At 52.0% G+C, this 14130-nt stretch overlaps 1 protein-coding gene across 8 annotated transcripts in view; it reads left to right on the forward strand.

Annotated features, from left to right (window-relative positions):
* Positions 1–4533: 4533 nt before the first annotated feature.
* The window catches only part of LOC140463790 (WW domain-binding protein 2-like), a 48608-nt gene continuing 39011 nt past the window's right edge, over positions 4534–14130 (forward strand). For all 8 annotated transcript variants that reach the window (XM_072558103.1, XM_072558105.1, XM_072558106.1 and 5 more), the window contains exon 1: positions 4534–4619. In XM_072558103.1, the coding sequence (XP_072414204.1) occupies positions 4582–4619 (38 nt within the window). In that variant the 5' untranslated portion in view covers positions 4534–4581. The remainder of the gene's footprint in view (positions 4620–14130) is intronic.

Here is a 14130-nt window from a genome sequence, read left to right on the forward strand (position 1 = left end):
GGGCGCACCACCTCGGAGGAGGCTCGACGTAAAGGTATCGCCGCAAGGTCTGAAGGCGGAACGTCGCGACCTGGGTGCGGACGCACACCAGCGACTGACCGCCCTCCTCAATAGGGAGACTCAGAACCTGCGCGGCGACTTTTTGTCCCAGAAGAAGTCGACCAATGTTCTCTGGATGTCAGCGACAAAGCCAGGGGGGAGGGACCAAAGTGACCAGCCGGTACCACAACATGGCGGCCACCAGCTGGTTTATGACCAGCATTTGACTCCTGTAAGATAGCACTCGGAGCAGTCCCGTCCAGCGGCCTAGGCTAGCCGAGACTTTGGCCTCCAGCTCCTGCCAGTTGGCCGGCCAGGATTCCTCAGCGGGGCTGAGGTAGACCCCAGGGAGAGATGGGTGGTACTCCAGCTGAACCCCCGTAACTCCTCCAGCAGAGAGTCCACCCGCCACGGACCGACCAGTAGTCCGGAACATTTGGCCCAGTTGATCCTGGCGGAAGAAGCTGCCGCGTACACGGCCTGGCACTCGCGCATCCTCCCCAGGTCAGCCGGGTCGGTGAAAGTGAGGAGCACGTCATCGGCGTAGGCCGAGAGGACCACCCCCGTGCCTGCGCCGCGCAGAACCAGCCCCGAAAACCTCCTCCGCAAGAGGCGCAGGAAAGGCTCCACGCACAGGGAATACAGCTGGCCGGACAGGGGGCAGCCTTGACGCACTCCTCTCCCGAAGCGAAGGGGCGCCGTCAGGGACCCGCTAACTTTAACTAGACACTCTGTGGCGGCATAGAAAAGTCGGATCTGGGCGACGAACCGCGTCCCGAACCCGAATGCCCGCAGAGTCCCGAGCAGGTACTCGTGATCGACCCTGTCGAACGCCTTCTCCTGGTCGAGAGACAGGAAGGCGCTCGGCAGACCAGCCAGTCGACAGAAATGGATCAGGTCCCGGACCAGGTGGACGTTGTCGTGTATCCTCCGGCCCGGGACCGTGTAGGACTGGTCCGGATGAATCATGTGGGCCAGCACGGAAGCCAGGCGAGAAGACAACACCCTGGTGAAGATTTTGTAGTCCGTGCTGAGGACGGAGACCAGACGCCAGTTCTTTTAAGGAACGATGACTGCCCTGCGCCAAGAAAGGGGCAGCTGTCTGGCATTTAGACACTCCCCCAGGAGCTGTGCGTAGTCGCTCGCCAGGACGTCCCAGAACGCCCTGAAGAACTCCACAGTCAGCCCGTCCAGCCCCGGGGTTTTGCCCCTCGAGAGCCGGTCGAGGGCACCGGTCAGCTCCTCTAAAGTGACGGGAGCATCGAGCCTTCCGGCATCCTCCGGGCTGAGCTGCGGCAGGTCCTCCCACAGAACTCTGCGAGCATTCTCGCTGGACGGATCCGGAGAGAACAGAGCCGTGTAATAGTTTCGGACGTGGGCCCTGACGCCCTCCAGATCTGAGACGAAGGACCCGTCGTCGGCCAGCAGCACAAGGAGCTGCTGACGGGTGCCACGCCTTTTTTCCAGCGAGTAGAAGAAGGGGGAGCCACGGTCCAGGTCCTGCAGGAGCTGGATCCGCGACCTCACGTACGCGCCCCGAGCCCCGACGAGCTGCAGCTCCTGGAGCGCGGCCTTCTTCTCTTCGTACACCCCGCGCAGGGCCGGGTCCGCGCCGGGCTGACCGAGGCGTGACTCCAGGTCGAGCATCTCCCTCTCCAACTCCCCGATCCTGGATTTCCACTTTTTTGCTGACCCCCTCACATACCCCTGACAGAAGACGCGGACATTAGCCTTGCCCACGTCCCACCATAGCCTCAGGGAGGGGAAGCTTCCCCGCTTCCTTCTCCAGCTGGCCCAGAAACGACGAAACGAGTCCCGGAACCGCTCGTCCTCCAGCAGCAGGTTGTTAAAGTGCCAGTACGTGGAGCCGAGCCTGGCGCCGAACGGAAGGAGTTCCGCCCACACCAGGTGATGGTCCGTGCAAGACACCTGCCGTGTGGAGGCCTTTGGAAAACAGGAGGCGTACGCCCGCGAAACGTACAGGCGGTTGATTCTGGACGCTCCGACCCCAGGCCTCATGAAGGTGAAGATGATGGAGTCGGAATGGAGATTCCGCCAGACGTCCACCAGGTCGAAGGACTTGACCAAGTCCCCCAACCTCTTCCCCGACGCCCAGCCAGTGCGGGCACCGCCGTGGACCCTGCCCTCGAGGACGCAGTTAAAATCTCCCCCGAGGACGACGCACTGGTTCTCATCGATAGAAGCGAGATGAGCGGACACTTCTTCAAAGAAGCTCGCTTGCCTCGGCCCGGCCAGGGGAGCGTAGACGTTCACCAACTGAAGCACCGCGCCCCCCAGCCGAACCGTCAGGTGAAGCAAACGGCCTGGCACAGGCTCCCTGACCCCCAAGATCTCTGGCTGAAAATGCGGGGCCAACAGAATAGCCACCCTGCCAGATCTGCGGGTGAGGTGACTCATGTAGACCCCCCCCCCCTCGCCATTCCAGGAGCCAGGTGGCTTCGTCTCCCGGGGTAGTGTGGGTTTCTTGCAGGAAGCACACCGCATACCTCCCGTCCCAAAGGACCGAGAGGGTCTGGAATCTGCACCGTGACTCCCTCCTGCCGTTGATGTTGAGGCTGGCTATAGTTGTCTCCATGTCAGAAGCGTTGTGCAACCACCACCAGTACAGTTAAAAACCAATATGTACATTTACTGGGAGGACGGGGGAGGGGCACAGAAGTCCCTCGCCCTCACCAGGAGTGCCCCCAGGAAGTTCCTGACTCGCTTTCACTCATTCGCATTGAGCCCAGGCGCCTGGCGAGCAGCGTGGGCCGACCAGTAGATTCTTTCAAAAGAGGTCCAGCGGTCGAGCGCCAGTTGGGCTCTATTGCGGCGACCCCGAGTTTCCTCGACAAATTCCCGGAGTTCCTCGAGGGGGATGAGGGGGAGATCAGTGGGGAGCACGTGGGACTCGAAAATCTCACTGCAGACAGAGTCCACATCGTCCCCGGTGTCTGCCACTGATCCCGAACCCTCCTCTGGGAGGTCACCGACCCCTCCCCCACCAAGAGGATGGGGGCTGGTCCGGCACCGCCAACCGGCCTCGAACCCCTGGCGACCCCACCCCCAGGGTCACCGGCGGTATCTTCCTCGGCGCACCCCATCCCGGAACGCCCCGAGTTCCGGTCGGCGCACCCCATCCCGGAACGCCCCGAGTTCTGGTCGTCGGGCGGCGGAGGAGGCTCGGGGCCCCGCTCCTCTCCCGACACAAGGATGCCTGGCTCCTCGGGGAAAAAGTCATTCCCCCAGGAAAAGGTCATTCCCCAGGGCCAAGGCCCCCGGAAAAACAGTCTGGGAGGGAGGAGCGAGGATAACACCTTCCTCCCCTCTGCCGCTCGGCAACCCAGTGAAGGAGAGGGCAGGGATTAAATCAAACACTCCTGTTTTTTTTTCCCTGTTAGCTAGGGCTCTCTGGGACTGTTAATCTCATCCAATCAATCAGGGAACTCATATTCTATATTAGGTCCATCTAGCTGACCTTGTTACAATCACTACAATAAGGAATTGAAAACTGGTTGGCACTCCTTCTGAAATTGACTGTTGTTAGAAGAAAAACTAACTTGGGAAGTCAGCCCACTACTCCTCATGACTTTAATGGATGTGTGATTCCAATGGACAAACTTAAATGGTGACTCTGAATTTGTCGAAGAAACAATTTGAAACCAAGTACCACAGTAACTTAGAACCACAGAATCCCTGTGGAAGCAGGCCATCAAGTTCATCCCTACCCTTCCAAGTCCATCCCACCTGGATCCACCCTATCCCTGTAGCCCTCCATTTCCCTTGCCTAACCTGCTAAGCCTGCACTTCTGTGGACACTATTGGCAATGTAACATGGCCAACCCACCTAATCTGCACATAAAGTCATAGAAATTTAGAGACGTACAGAATGGAAACAGACCCTTCAGTCCAGAGGGTGGTATCAAACCTGGGCCCCTGGGACTGTCAGGTAGCAGTGCCAAGTACTGTGCCACTGAGATGCCCAAACTTCTTAGGACTAGTTGCATGCAATAAATATCAGCCCTGCTGGCAACACCCAAAATAAATAAACAGAAGAGAGCAGACAGGTGTGCTGTCTCCAGTGTGTTCTGAATTTCTTGCAGCTCAGGATCTCCAGAAGAGGGTGCTAACAAATGAACAGGGAATAGGAGTAGGCTATTCAGCCCCTCGACCCTGCTCTACTATTTAATAAGATCAGGGCTGATCTGATTGAAACCCCACAAGTCTGCTCCATGACCCACGGTTAAAAAATAAATGTGCTGACCACCTGAAGCCTTTTATATCATTTTATCTTGAGGCAAATTGAATTTTCACAGTCGGACAATCCTCATCCAAGGTCTGTAGTGTTTGAGGCCTTTGTTAGTAGTCATTGACCCTGTTGATGTGATGGAGTGGAGCCTGGGGATGTGTTGATCAGTGCGCTGGCAGGGTGAGTGTCCCTTTAAGAGGCGGGGCGGGGAGGAGGGGGAGGGGCGTGTCCCTGTAAAAGGGGGCGGGGCCGATCGGTTTCTCGATGTTTCTGTCCCTCAGTCCGGCGGAGAGATGGCGATCAACAGACCGGGGGAGCCCGGTAACCAGAGGTAACGGAGGTACACCCCAAGGAGAGGGGAGAGGGGAGAGGGGAGGGGGGGGGTTAGTGGGTGTGGCCCCCGAGGGGTGGCCTGGCCACACTGTCGGCGGTTTGGGTTTAACCCCTGCACTGGCTGAGGTCACCATGCAGACCCCCCCCTCTCCTGACCCCCCCCCCTCTCCTGACCCCCCCCCCCCTCTCCTGACCCCCCCCCCCTCTCCTGACCCCCCCCCCTCTCCTGACCCCCCCCCCCCTCTCCTGACCCCCCCCCCTCTCCTGACCCCCCCCCCCCTCTCCTGACCCCCCCCCCCTCTCCTGACCCCCCCCCCCTCTCCTGACCCCCCCCCCCTCTCCTGACCCCCCCCCCCCTCTCCTGACCCCCCCCCCCTCTCCTGACCCCCCCCCCCTCTCCTGACCCCCCCCCCCTCTCCTGACCCCCCCCCCCTCTCCTGACCCCCCCCCCCTCTCCTGACCCCCCCCCCCTCTCCTGACCCCCCCCCCCTCTCCTGACCCCCCCCCCCTCTCCTGACCCCCCCCCCCTCTCCTGACCCCCCCCCCCTCTCCTGACCCCCCCCCCCTCTCCTGACCCCCCCCCCCTCTCCTGACCCCCCCCCCCTCTCCTGACCCCCCCCCCTCTCCTGACCCCCCCCCCTCTCCTGACCCCCCCCCTCTCCTGACCCCCCCCCTCTCCTGACCCCCCCCCCTCTCCTGACCCCCCCCCCTCTCCTGACCCCCCCCCCTCTCCTGACCCCCCCCCTCTCCTGACCCCCCCCCTCTCCTGACCCCCCCCCCCTCTCCTGACCCCCCCCCCCCCTCTCCTGACCCCCCCCCTCTCCTGACCCCCCCCCCCTCTCCTGACCCCCCCCCCCTCTCCTGACCCCCCCCCCCTCTCCTGACCCCCCCCCCCCTCTCCTGACCCCCCCCCCCTCTCCTGACCCCCCCCCCCTCTCCTGACCCCCCCCCCCTCTCCTGACCCCCCCCCCCTCTCCTGACCCCCCCCCCCTCTCCTGACCCCCCCCCCCTCTCCTGACCCCCCCCCCCCTCTCCTGACCCCCCCCCCCTCTCCTGACCCCCCCCCCCCCTCTCCTGACCCCCCCCCCCCTCTCCTGACCCCCCCCCCCTCTCCTGACCCCCCCCCCCCTCTCCTGACCCCCCCCCCCTCTCCTGACCCCCCCCCCCTCTCCTGACCCCCCCCCCCCTCTCCTGACCCCCCCCCCCCTCTCCTGACCCCCCCCCCCCCTCCTGACCCCCCCCCCCCCCTCTCCTGACCCCCCTCTTCCTCTCCCCTGAGGTGTGGGGACCCTCAGGTTGAACTCTCCAGCAGTCAGTCACCTCCTTTGTGCTGAGGCCGCAGTCCTGTGAACCTCCCGCACTGTGACAGTATATAACATGAACCTGTGGCTGTGCTGTGGGATCTGTGCTCCCTGCTCACTCACCCCTCCCCTCAGAGCAGACAGGTTCTCTGCAACAAATCCCTGCAGACAGAGTACACTTAATTGTGTGGAAGAACAGGGCGACCTTGGAATATGGGTAAGCTAATGTACAGGAAGGTTGTCTTCATAAACTGAAACTAGATTGTCAAGGTGTTTATGTAAAATTATGTTAGACTGAGGGGGTCATCTAACTCAGTTGAATTAAATTGAATTTATTGTCATGTGTACCTAAGGCATAGCGAAAAGCTTTGTCTTGTGAGCAATACAGACAGATCCCAGAGTTAAGTTGCATAGATGGTAAACAAAAGGTAAACAGTGGCAAAAACAAAAAGGGCTTATGCCCGAAGCATCGATTCTCCTGCTCCTTTGATGCTGCCTGACCTGCGCTTTTCCAGCAACACATTTTCAGCTCTGATCTCCAGCATCTGCAGTCCTCACTTTCTCCGCAAAAACAAAAACACAAGTACAGGCAAATGTTAAGAGTTTGAGTCCATTCAGAATTCCAACAACAGTAGGAGAGAGCATGTTTCAAAACCGGTCGGTGCGTGTTCAGGCTTCTGTACCTTCTCCCGGTACAGCACATTTGCTCAGTGGTTAGCACTGCTGCCTCACAGCACCAGGGTCCCAGGTTCAATTCCAACCTCAGGCGACTGTCTGTGTGGAGTTTGCACATTCTTCCCCTCTGGGTGCTCTAGTTTCCTCTCTGTCCAAAGATGTGCAGGTCAGGTGAATTGGCCATGTTAAATTGCCCATGGTGTTAGGTGCATTAGTCAGAGGGAAAAGGGGTTTGGGTGGCTTACTCTTCAGAGGGTTGGTGTGGACTTGTTGGGCCGAAGCGCCTGTTTCCACACTGTAGGAAATCTAATCTAATAGAGGTTGTAGAAAAGATAGTGGGATGGATCTTTACAAATGCTCGCAGCCTTTCCTTGACAGTGGGCCTGGGAGAGGGATTCTATAGCTGGGAGGTCAACTGAATGTGATGCCAACTGTGGGTTCAATCACCAGGTTCTTAAGGGCAACAAGGGATGGACATAAATGTTAGCCAGTGAATAAAATTCCACAAGTGAATAAGATTCTTGTGCCACCTGAGGTTACTGTGAAGGATGTTCCTTGTCAAACTGTTGCTGTCATCTGTGGTATGATAACTGGTAAGACTGTGACTTTATGCTAGATTTGTTAAACCAGAGCGCTCAAATTGTGCACATTTGGTCACTTTTCTATAGGAAGGATGTGATTGCATTGGAGAAGATGCAGAGGAGAATATTCAGATACGGAGGTGCTGGTGTTAGCTTGGGGTGGACAAAGCTGGAAGTCTCTAAACACCAAGTTATAGTTTAACAGGTTTATTTGAAATCACAAGCTTATGGAGTGCTGCTGCTTTGTCAGGTGAAGTCACTTCTGACTTCTAACTTTGAGAATCTTGTCAATATTGGAAAGTTTTAACTGACACAGCAGTGAAACTGCGCAGTTACTGCCTTTGCTGTTTGAACTCATGTATCACTGGACATTGGCGTACATCTGGGAAAATGAACCAACAGTGAAATTCATAACTGATCTTGGAGGAACCTGTTTGGGAGGGGTCACAGCACAGAAACAGATACTTAAATAGTTTTAAGTGTGGCCTTGCAGTAAGTCTGCAGTAGTGAGTAGGTTGGGTTATTTCTTGATTATATGTTTTATTGAACTATGTCTCTTGATTAAATTTAAAAATATAAGCTACAAATATTAAATTAGCCTGGAGCAATGTTTTGTAGAAGAGTAAGACAGCTATTTTCTGGGTCTGCAGATTGGAAGAAGCAAAAATGGCCCTTGGTAGAGTGATGTGCTCCTCTTGTCGGATGTGGGAGTTCAGGGCGGGTTTACGTGTTATTGAGGATTATATCTGCAATAAATGCCGTTGGTTGCAAATCCTGTCAGATTGAATGGATCAGTTGGAGCGACAGTTGGAGGCAATGAGGAATTTACAAGAGCAAGGGGGTATGATGGATGGCAGTTATAAGAAGGGGGGAAAGTCTCAGATACAGTCACATAGATGGGTTAACTCCAGGAAAGGTAAGAGGTAGGCAGGTAGTGCAAGAGTCTTCTGTGGCTATCTCCATTTCAAACAAGTATGCTGTTTTGGAAAATATAGAGGTGATGGACTCTAGCCAAGTAGCATGAACAGCCAAGTTTCTGGTATTGAAGGTATGTCAGATTCCAAGAGATCGATTGTTTTAGGGGACTGCCTAGGCACAGACAGATGTTTCTGTGGCCAGCAGCGAAAAATCAGAATGTTGTGTCACCTCCCTGGTGTGAGGATTAAGGATGTCTCAGAGGGTGCAGAATGTTCTCATGGGGGAGAGGGGTCAGCAGGAGGTCATTGTAGGCAAAGGTGAGGACTGCAGATGCTGGAGATCAGAGTCTAGGTTAGAGTGGTGCTGGAAAAGTACAGCAGGTCAGACAGGATCCAAGGAGCAGGAAAATCGACGTTTTGGGTAAAAGCCCTTCATCAGGATTCAGGGAGACAGTGAGGAAAGAGATCAATCTGAGACTGGTACAGTTGAGAAAAGAAGTGAATCAAACAGTCAGGGTAGGCAGGGACAAGGTAGAGAACAAGATAAGACTGAAATTAAACTGCATTTATTTCAGTGCAAGAAGCCTAACAGAGCAGGCAGATGAACTCAGGGCATGGTTAGGAACATGGGACTGGGTTATCATAGCAATTACAGAAATGTGGCTCAGGGATGGACAGGACTGGCAGCTTAATGTTCCAGGATACAAATGCTACAGGAAGGATAGAAAGGGAGGCAAGAGAGGAGGGGGAGTGGCGTTTTTGATAAGGGAGAGCATTACAGCTGTGCCAAGGGAGGGTATTCCAGGGAATGCATCCAGGGAAGTTATTTGGGTGGAACTGAGAAATCAGAAAGTGATGGTCACATTATTGGGATTGTATTATAGACCCCCTAATAGTCAGAGGGAAATTGAGAAATAGATTTGTAAGGAGATCCCAGTTATGTCAGAATAATAAGGTGGTTAAGGTAGGGGTTTTTAACTTTCCAAACATTGACTGGGACTGCCATAATGTTAAGGGTTTAGATGGAGAGGAATTTGTTAAGCATGTACAAGAAAGTTTTCTGATTCAGTATGTGGACATATCTAATAGAGAAGGTAAAACGCCTGACCTACTCTTTGAAAATAAGGCAGGGCATGTGACTGAGGTGTCAGTGGGGGGAGCACTTTGGGGCCAGCGACCATAATTCTTAGTTTTAAAATAGGTGATGGAAAAGGATAAACCAGATTTAAAAGTTGAAGTTCTAAATTGGAGGAAGGCTAATTTTGACTGTATTAGGCAAGAACTTTCAAAAGCTGATTGGGGGCAGATCTTTGCAGATAAAGGGACGGCTGGAAAATGGGAAGCCTTCAGAAATGAGATAACGAGAGTCCAGAGACAGTATATTCCTGTTAGGATGAGAGGAATGGCTGACAGGCATAGGGAATGCTGGAATACTTAAGAGGGGAAATCAGGAGGGCAAAACAGGGACAAGAGATAGCTTTGGCAAATAGAGCTAGGAGAATCCAAATACATTAAGGACAAAAGGGTAGTTAGGGAGTGAATAAGGCCCCTCAAAGATCAGCAAGGCGGCCTTTGTGTGGAGCCACAGGAGATGGCAGACGTACTAAATGAGTATTTTGCATTGGTGTTTACTGTGGAAAAGGCCATGGAAGATATTGAATGTAGAGAAATAGATGGTGACATCTTGAAAAATGTCCGTATTACAGAGAAGGAAGTGCTGGATGTCTTGAAATGCATTAAAGTGGATAAATTCTCAGGACCTGATCAGGTGTACTCTAGAACTCTGTGGGAAGCTAGGAAAGTGATTGCTGGGTCCCTTGCTGAGATATTTGTATCATCGATTGTCACAGGTGAGGTTCCAGAAGACTGGAGATGGCTAACGTGGTGCCACTGTTTAAGAAGGATGGTAAGGAGAAGCCAGGGAACTATAGCCCAGTGAGCCTGATGTCGATGGTGGGCAAGCTGTTGGAGGGAATCCTGAGGGACAAGATGTACATGTATTTGGTAAGGCAAGGACTGATTAAGGATAGTCAACATGGCTTTGTGCTGGGGAAATCATGTCTGTCAATCTTGATTGAGTTTTTTGAAGAAGTAACAAAGATTGGTGAGGGCAGAGTGGTAGACGTGATCTGTATGAACTTCAGTAAGGCGTTCGACAAGGGTCTCCACGGGCACTGGTTAGCAGTGTTAGATCTCATGGAATACAGGAAAAGCTAGCCATTTGGATACAGAACTGGCTCAAAGGTAGAAGACAGAGGGTGGTGGTGGAGGGTAGTTTTTCAGACTGGAGGCCTGTGACCAGTGGAGTGCCACAAGAATCTGTGCTGGGTCCTCTACTTCTCATCATTTCATATAAAAGATTTGGATGTGAGCGTAAGAGGTACAGTTAAAAGTTTACAGATGACACCAAAATTGGAGGTGTAGTGGCCAGTGAAGAAAGTTCCCTCTGATTACAATGGGATCTTGATCAGATGGGCCAGTGGGCTGAGAAGTGGCAGATGGAGTTTACTTCAGATAAATGCGAGGTGCTGCAATTTGAGAAAGTAAATCTTAGCAGAAGTTATACACACAATGGTCCTAAGGAATGTTGCTGAGCAAAGAGACCAAAGAGTGCACGTTCACAGCTCCTTGAAAGTGGAGTCACAGGTAGATAGGATAGTGAAGAAGGCGTTTGGTATGCTTTCCTTTATTGGTCAGAGTATTGAGTACAGGAGTTGGGAGGTCATGTTGCGGCTGTACAGGACATTGGTTAGGCTACTTTTGGAATATTGTGTGGAATTCTGGTTGTGAAACTTGAAAGGGTTCAGAAAAGATTTGCAAGGATGTTGCCAGGGTTTGAGGGTTTGAGCTATAGGGAGAGGCTGAATAGGCTGGGGCTGTTTTCCCTGGAGCATCAGAGATTGAGGGGTGACCTTAGAGGTTCATAAAATCATGAGGGGCATGGATAGGATAAATAGACAAGGTCTTTTCCCTGGGGTTGGGGAGTCCAGAACTAGAGGGCATAGGTTAAGGGTGAGAGGGGAAAGATATAAAAGAGACCTACAGGGCAACTTTTTCATGCAGAGGGTGGTACGGGTATGGAACGAGCTGCCAGAGGTTGTGGTGGAGGCTGGTACACTTGCAACAATTAAGAGGCATTTGGATGGGTATATGAATAGGAAGAGCATGGAGGGATATGGGCCAGGTGCTAGCAGGTGGGACTAGATTGGATTGGGGTATCTAGTCAGGTTGGACCAAAGGCTCTGTTTCTATGCTGTACATCTGACTCTATGACTAGAGGGTGAAAGGCACCTGGAACATTCTCCCTGAAAGGCTGGCAGAGGCAGAACCTTTTACAATGTTTGGGGGAAAAAACATTGGGTGTCTGCTTGAAAGGCTATGGTTACAGACCTAAGGCAGGATTAAGCTGGGCAACTCTTCATCAGCTGGAATAGGCATGATAGTTGAATGGTCTACTTTTGTGCTGTCCGTTTTCTACGATAATGACTTTACTCCTCATAACAAAACGTTCTGGTAACTTCTTAAGCTGCTGCATGGACATTGACAGCTGCTTGTGAAAGTTGAAAGTCATTCCATTGACATGCCAGTTGACGTGTGGAGCTTCCCATAATTCAATTGTGGTTCATTTGGTGTCACACGAGTTCGAAGTTTGTGTTCTCAAATCCCACTCGAGAAACTTAAGCCTAACTTTCCACTGAGGGAGATACTAAACCTGGGTCCTATTGATTTCTCAGATGGTTGAATAAAATCATGGGTGTGGTTTGAAGCAAAGCAGTAGACTTTACCCCAGTGTCCTTGCTGAAATTTAGGTATTCCTTTATCCACATCATTGAAAGCTGGCCACGTTGGTGTTTGTGGAAGCTTACCGTGTCCAAAAATTTGGTGCTGTTTCCTATATTGCAACAGAGTCAAAACTTGTGGTGCTGGAAAACCACAGCAGGTCAGGTAGCAATCAAGGAGCAGGAGGGTTGATGTTTTGGGAGCATGGAGGGGGAAGGGGCTGAGAAATGAGTAGGGGGTGGGGCTGGAGGGGAAGATAGGTGGGATGGTGATAGGTGGATGCAGGTGGGAGGTAATTGTGATTGGGGATGGTGGAATGGATAGGTGGGAAGGAAGACTGACAGATAGCTTTACGACGCAGAGGTTGAGCCCTTCTGGCAATTAAAACCAAACACCCAGAAAAGCCTGCCTCTCCTCGTAATCTGTTAAGTGAGTGAATGAAAGAGAACTCCTAACTTCAGTTATTTAAAGACTATTTAAAGAAAAATAACAATTTATTTTCCTAACTCGAATAGTGAACACTAAACAAATCCAAGCCCTTTTTCTTAACTAATTACTATCTGTCCTCAACTCAAAAAAAATGCTGCTGCAATAACACAATTATTAATGGAATGGGACTATTTGGTGCCGCCCTTTTGGCTTCGATCATTTGGCCCCGTCGTTTTGGCTCTAGATGGTTTTGGAGCTCATTACTTTGGCACGGAGCTGTTTTGGTGCCAATACACATAGATAACCCATCATGTGAAAATTTTGGTTTGTCTCTCTTGCTTAGAATGTTTTCAGACATTCCTGGTATGGGCTCTACAAGAAAATAGAAAGAAAATTGTATTACAGCTTTCCAACATGAAGACAGAAGGGCTTAAGTATCATCAAGGCAGTGGATTACTATTAACAATTGTTCAATGAGAAAATGATTACAAAACGAGATTTGACTCTACAGCGGGTCATTACAGCTTTGACTATCAACTCTTGCTAGTTGAGAAAATTACATCAGGTCATTAGTCATCCTCTCTTTTTTTAACCAAACAAGACTTTTAAAATTCTGAATTGGTGCCAAAGCAGTTTAGAGCCAAAACAGCAGGGCCAAATGATCAGCGCCAAAAGGGCCGCGCCAAAATGTACCCGACCCAATTATTAAACATTGTTAACTTAATTTCTCAAAGTCTATATAGATGGTCTTCTCTCCCTTCAGCTTGCCTTCCTCTTCGTCCCCACTCTGCTGTCTTCTCCCTGCTTCATCTTTCTCCTTTTTGCTGCTCTTTCTAGTGCCGCCCTATTTCTTTGAGAGCAAGACGTTAGGGGCAGTTAGCTCTCTGGCTCTATGGCAGTTGCTCTGACCAAATTTTCAAAATGCCATGGTTTTAGATCCCCCGACATCATACTTTCTCGTTGGTCCAATATTGTCAATACAGTAAATTCAAACTCAATTGGGTTTTAGTATCCTGAGCAAAATTTAAAGTAATTGGTTAAATTTGAATTGTCAAAACAGCAACCAAAACTCAGATATCCATTAAACAGCCAGTTGTTACCTGTATCAGCCTGTCTTTTGGCTGTTCTGTTCGGCAGACGTGGCTGTCTTTTAAATTTAATTTAAAAATTCAGCAAATACTTTCTATCTAAAAGTGGACATATGCCTTTTTGACTTCATAACAGGACAAGCCAAGAGGGTGGGGCCGGGTTGGATCTGGGATGAGGTGAAGGGAAGCACGGTTTGGAAACCGGTGAAGTCAGTGTTTTTGCCGTGTGGTTGTAGGGTTCCAAGGTGGCAGATGAGGCATTCTTCCTGCAGATGGCAGGTGACTTTGATTTGACGGTGGAGGAGGCAGGTCGTTGGAGGGGTATGATGGGGAGTTGAAGTGGTTGGCCTCAGGATAGTGGGGTTGTTTGCTCTTCTCTACATCAGGGAGACAGGATGCCAACTCGTGAAGTGGTTCAGGAACATCTCTGCATGCACCAAACAACCCCATTGCCTCTGGCCAACTACTTCAACTCCCCTCTCATTTCCCACAAGGACATGCAAATCCTGGGCCTTCTCCACCTCCAAATCAAAGCCAACTGATAACAGGAATGCCTCGTTTTTTGCCTTGGGACCCTACAACTACACAGCATCAATATTGACTTCATCAGTTTCCAAATCTCCCCTCCCCCCACCTCATCCCAGATCCAACCCTCCAACCCAGCACCACCCTCTTGACCTGTCTTACCTGCCATCTTCCTTCCCACCTGTCCACTCTACCATCCCTACTAACCGATCA

This window comes from Chiloscyllium punctatum, chromosome 39 (genome assembly GCF_047496795.1).
Source record: "Chiloscyllium punctatum isolate Juve2018m chromosome 39, sChiPun1.3, whole genome shotgun sequence".
Lineage (NCBI taxonomy): Eukaryota > Metazoa > Chordata > Chondrichthyes > Orectolobiformes > Hemiscylliidae > Chiloscyllium > Chiloscyllium punctatum.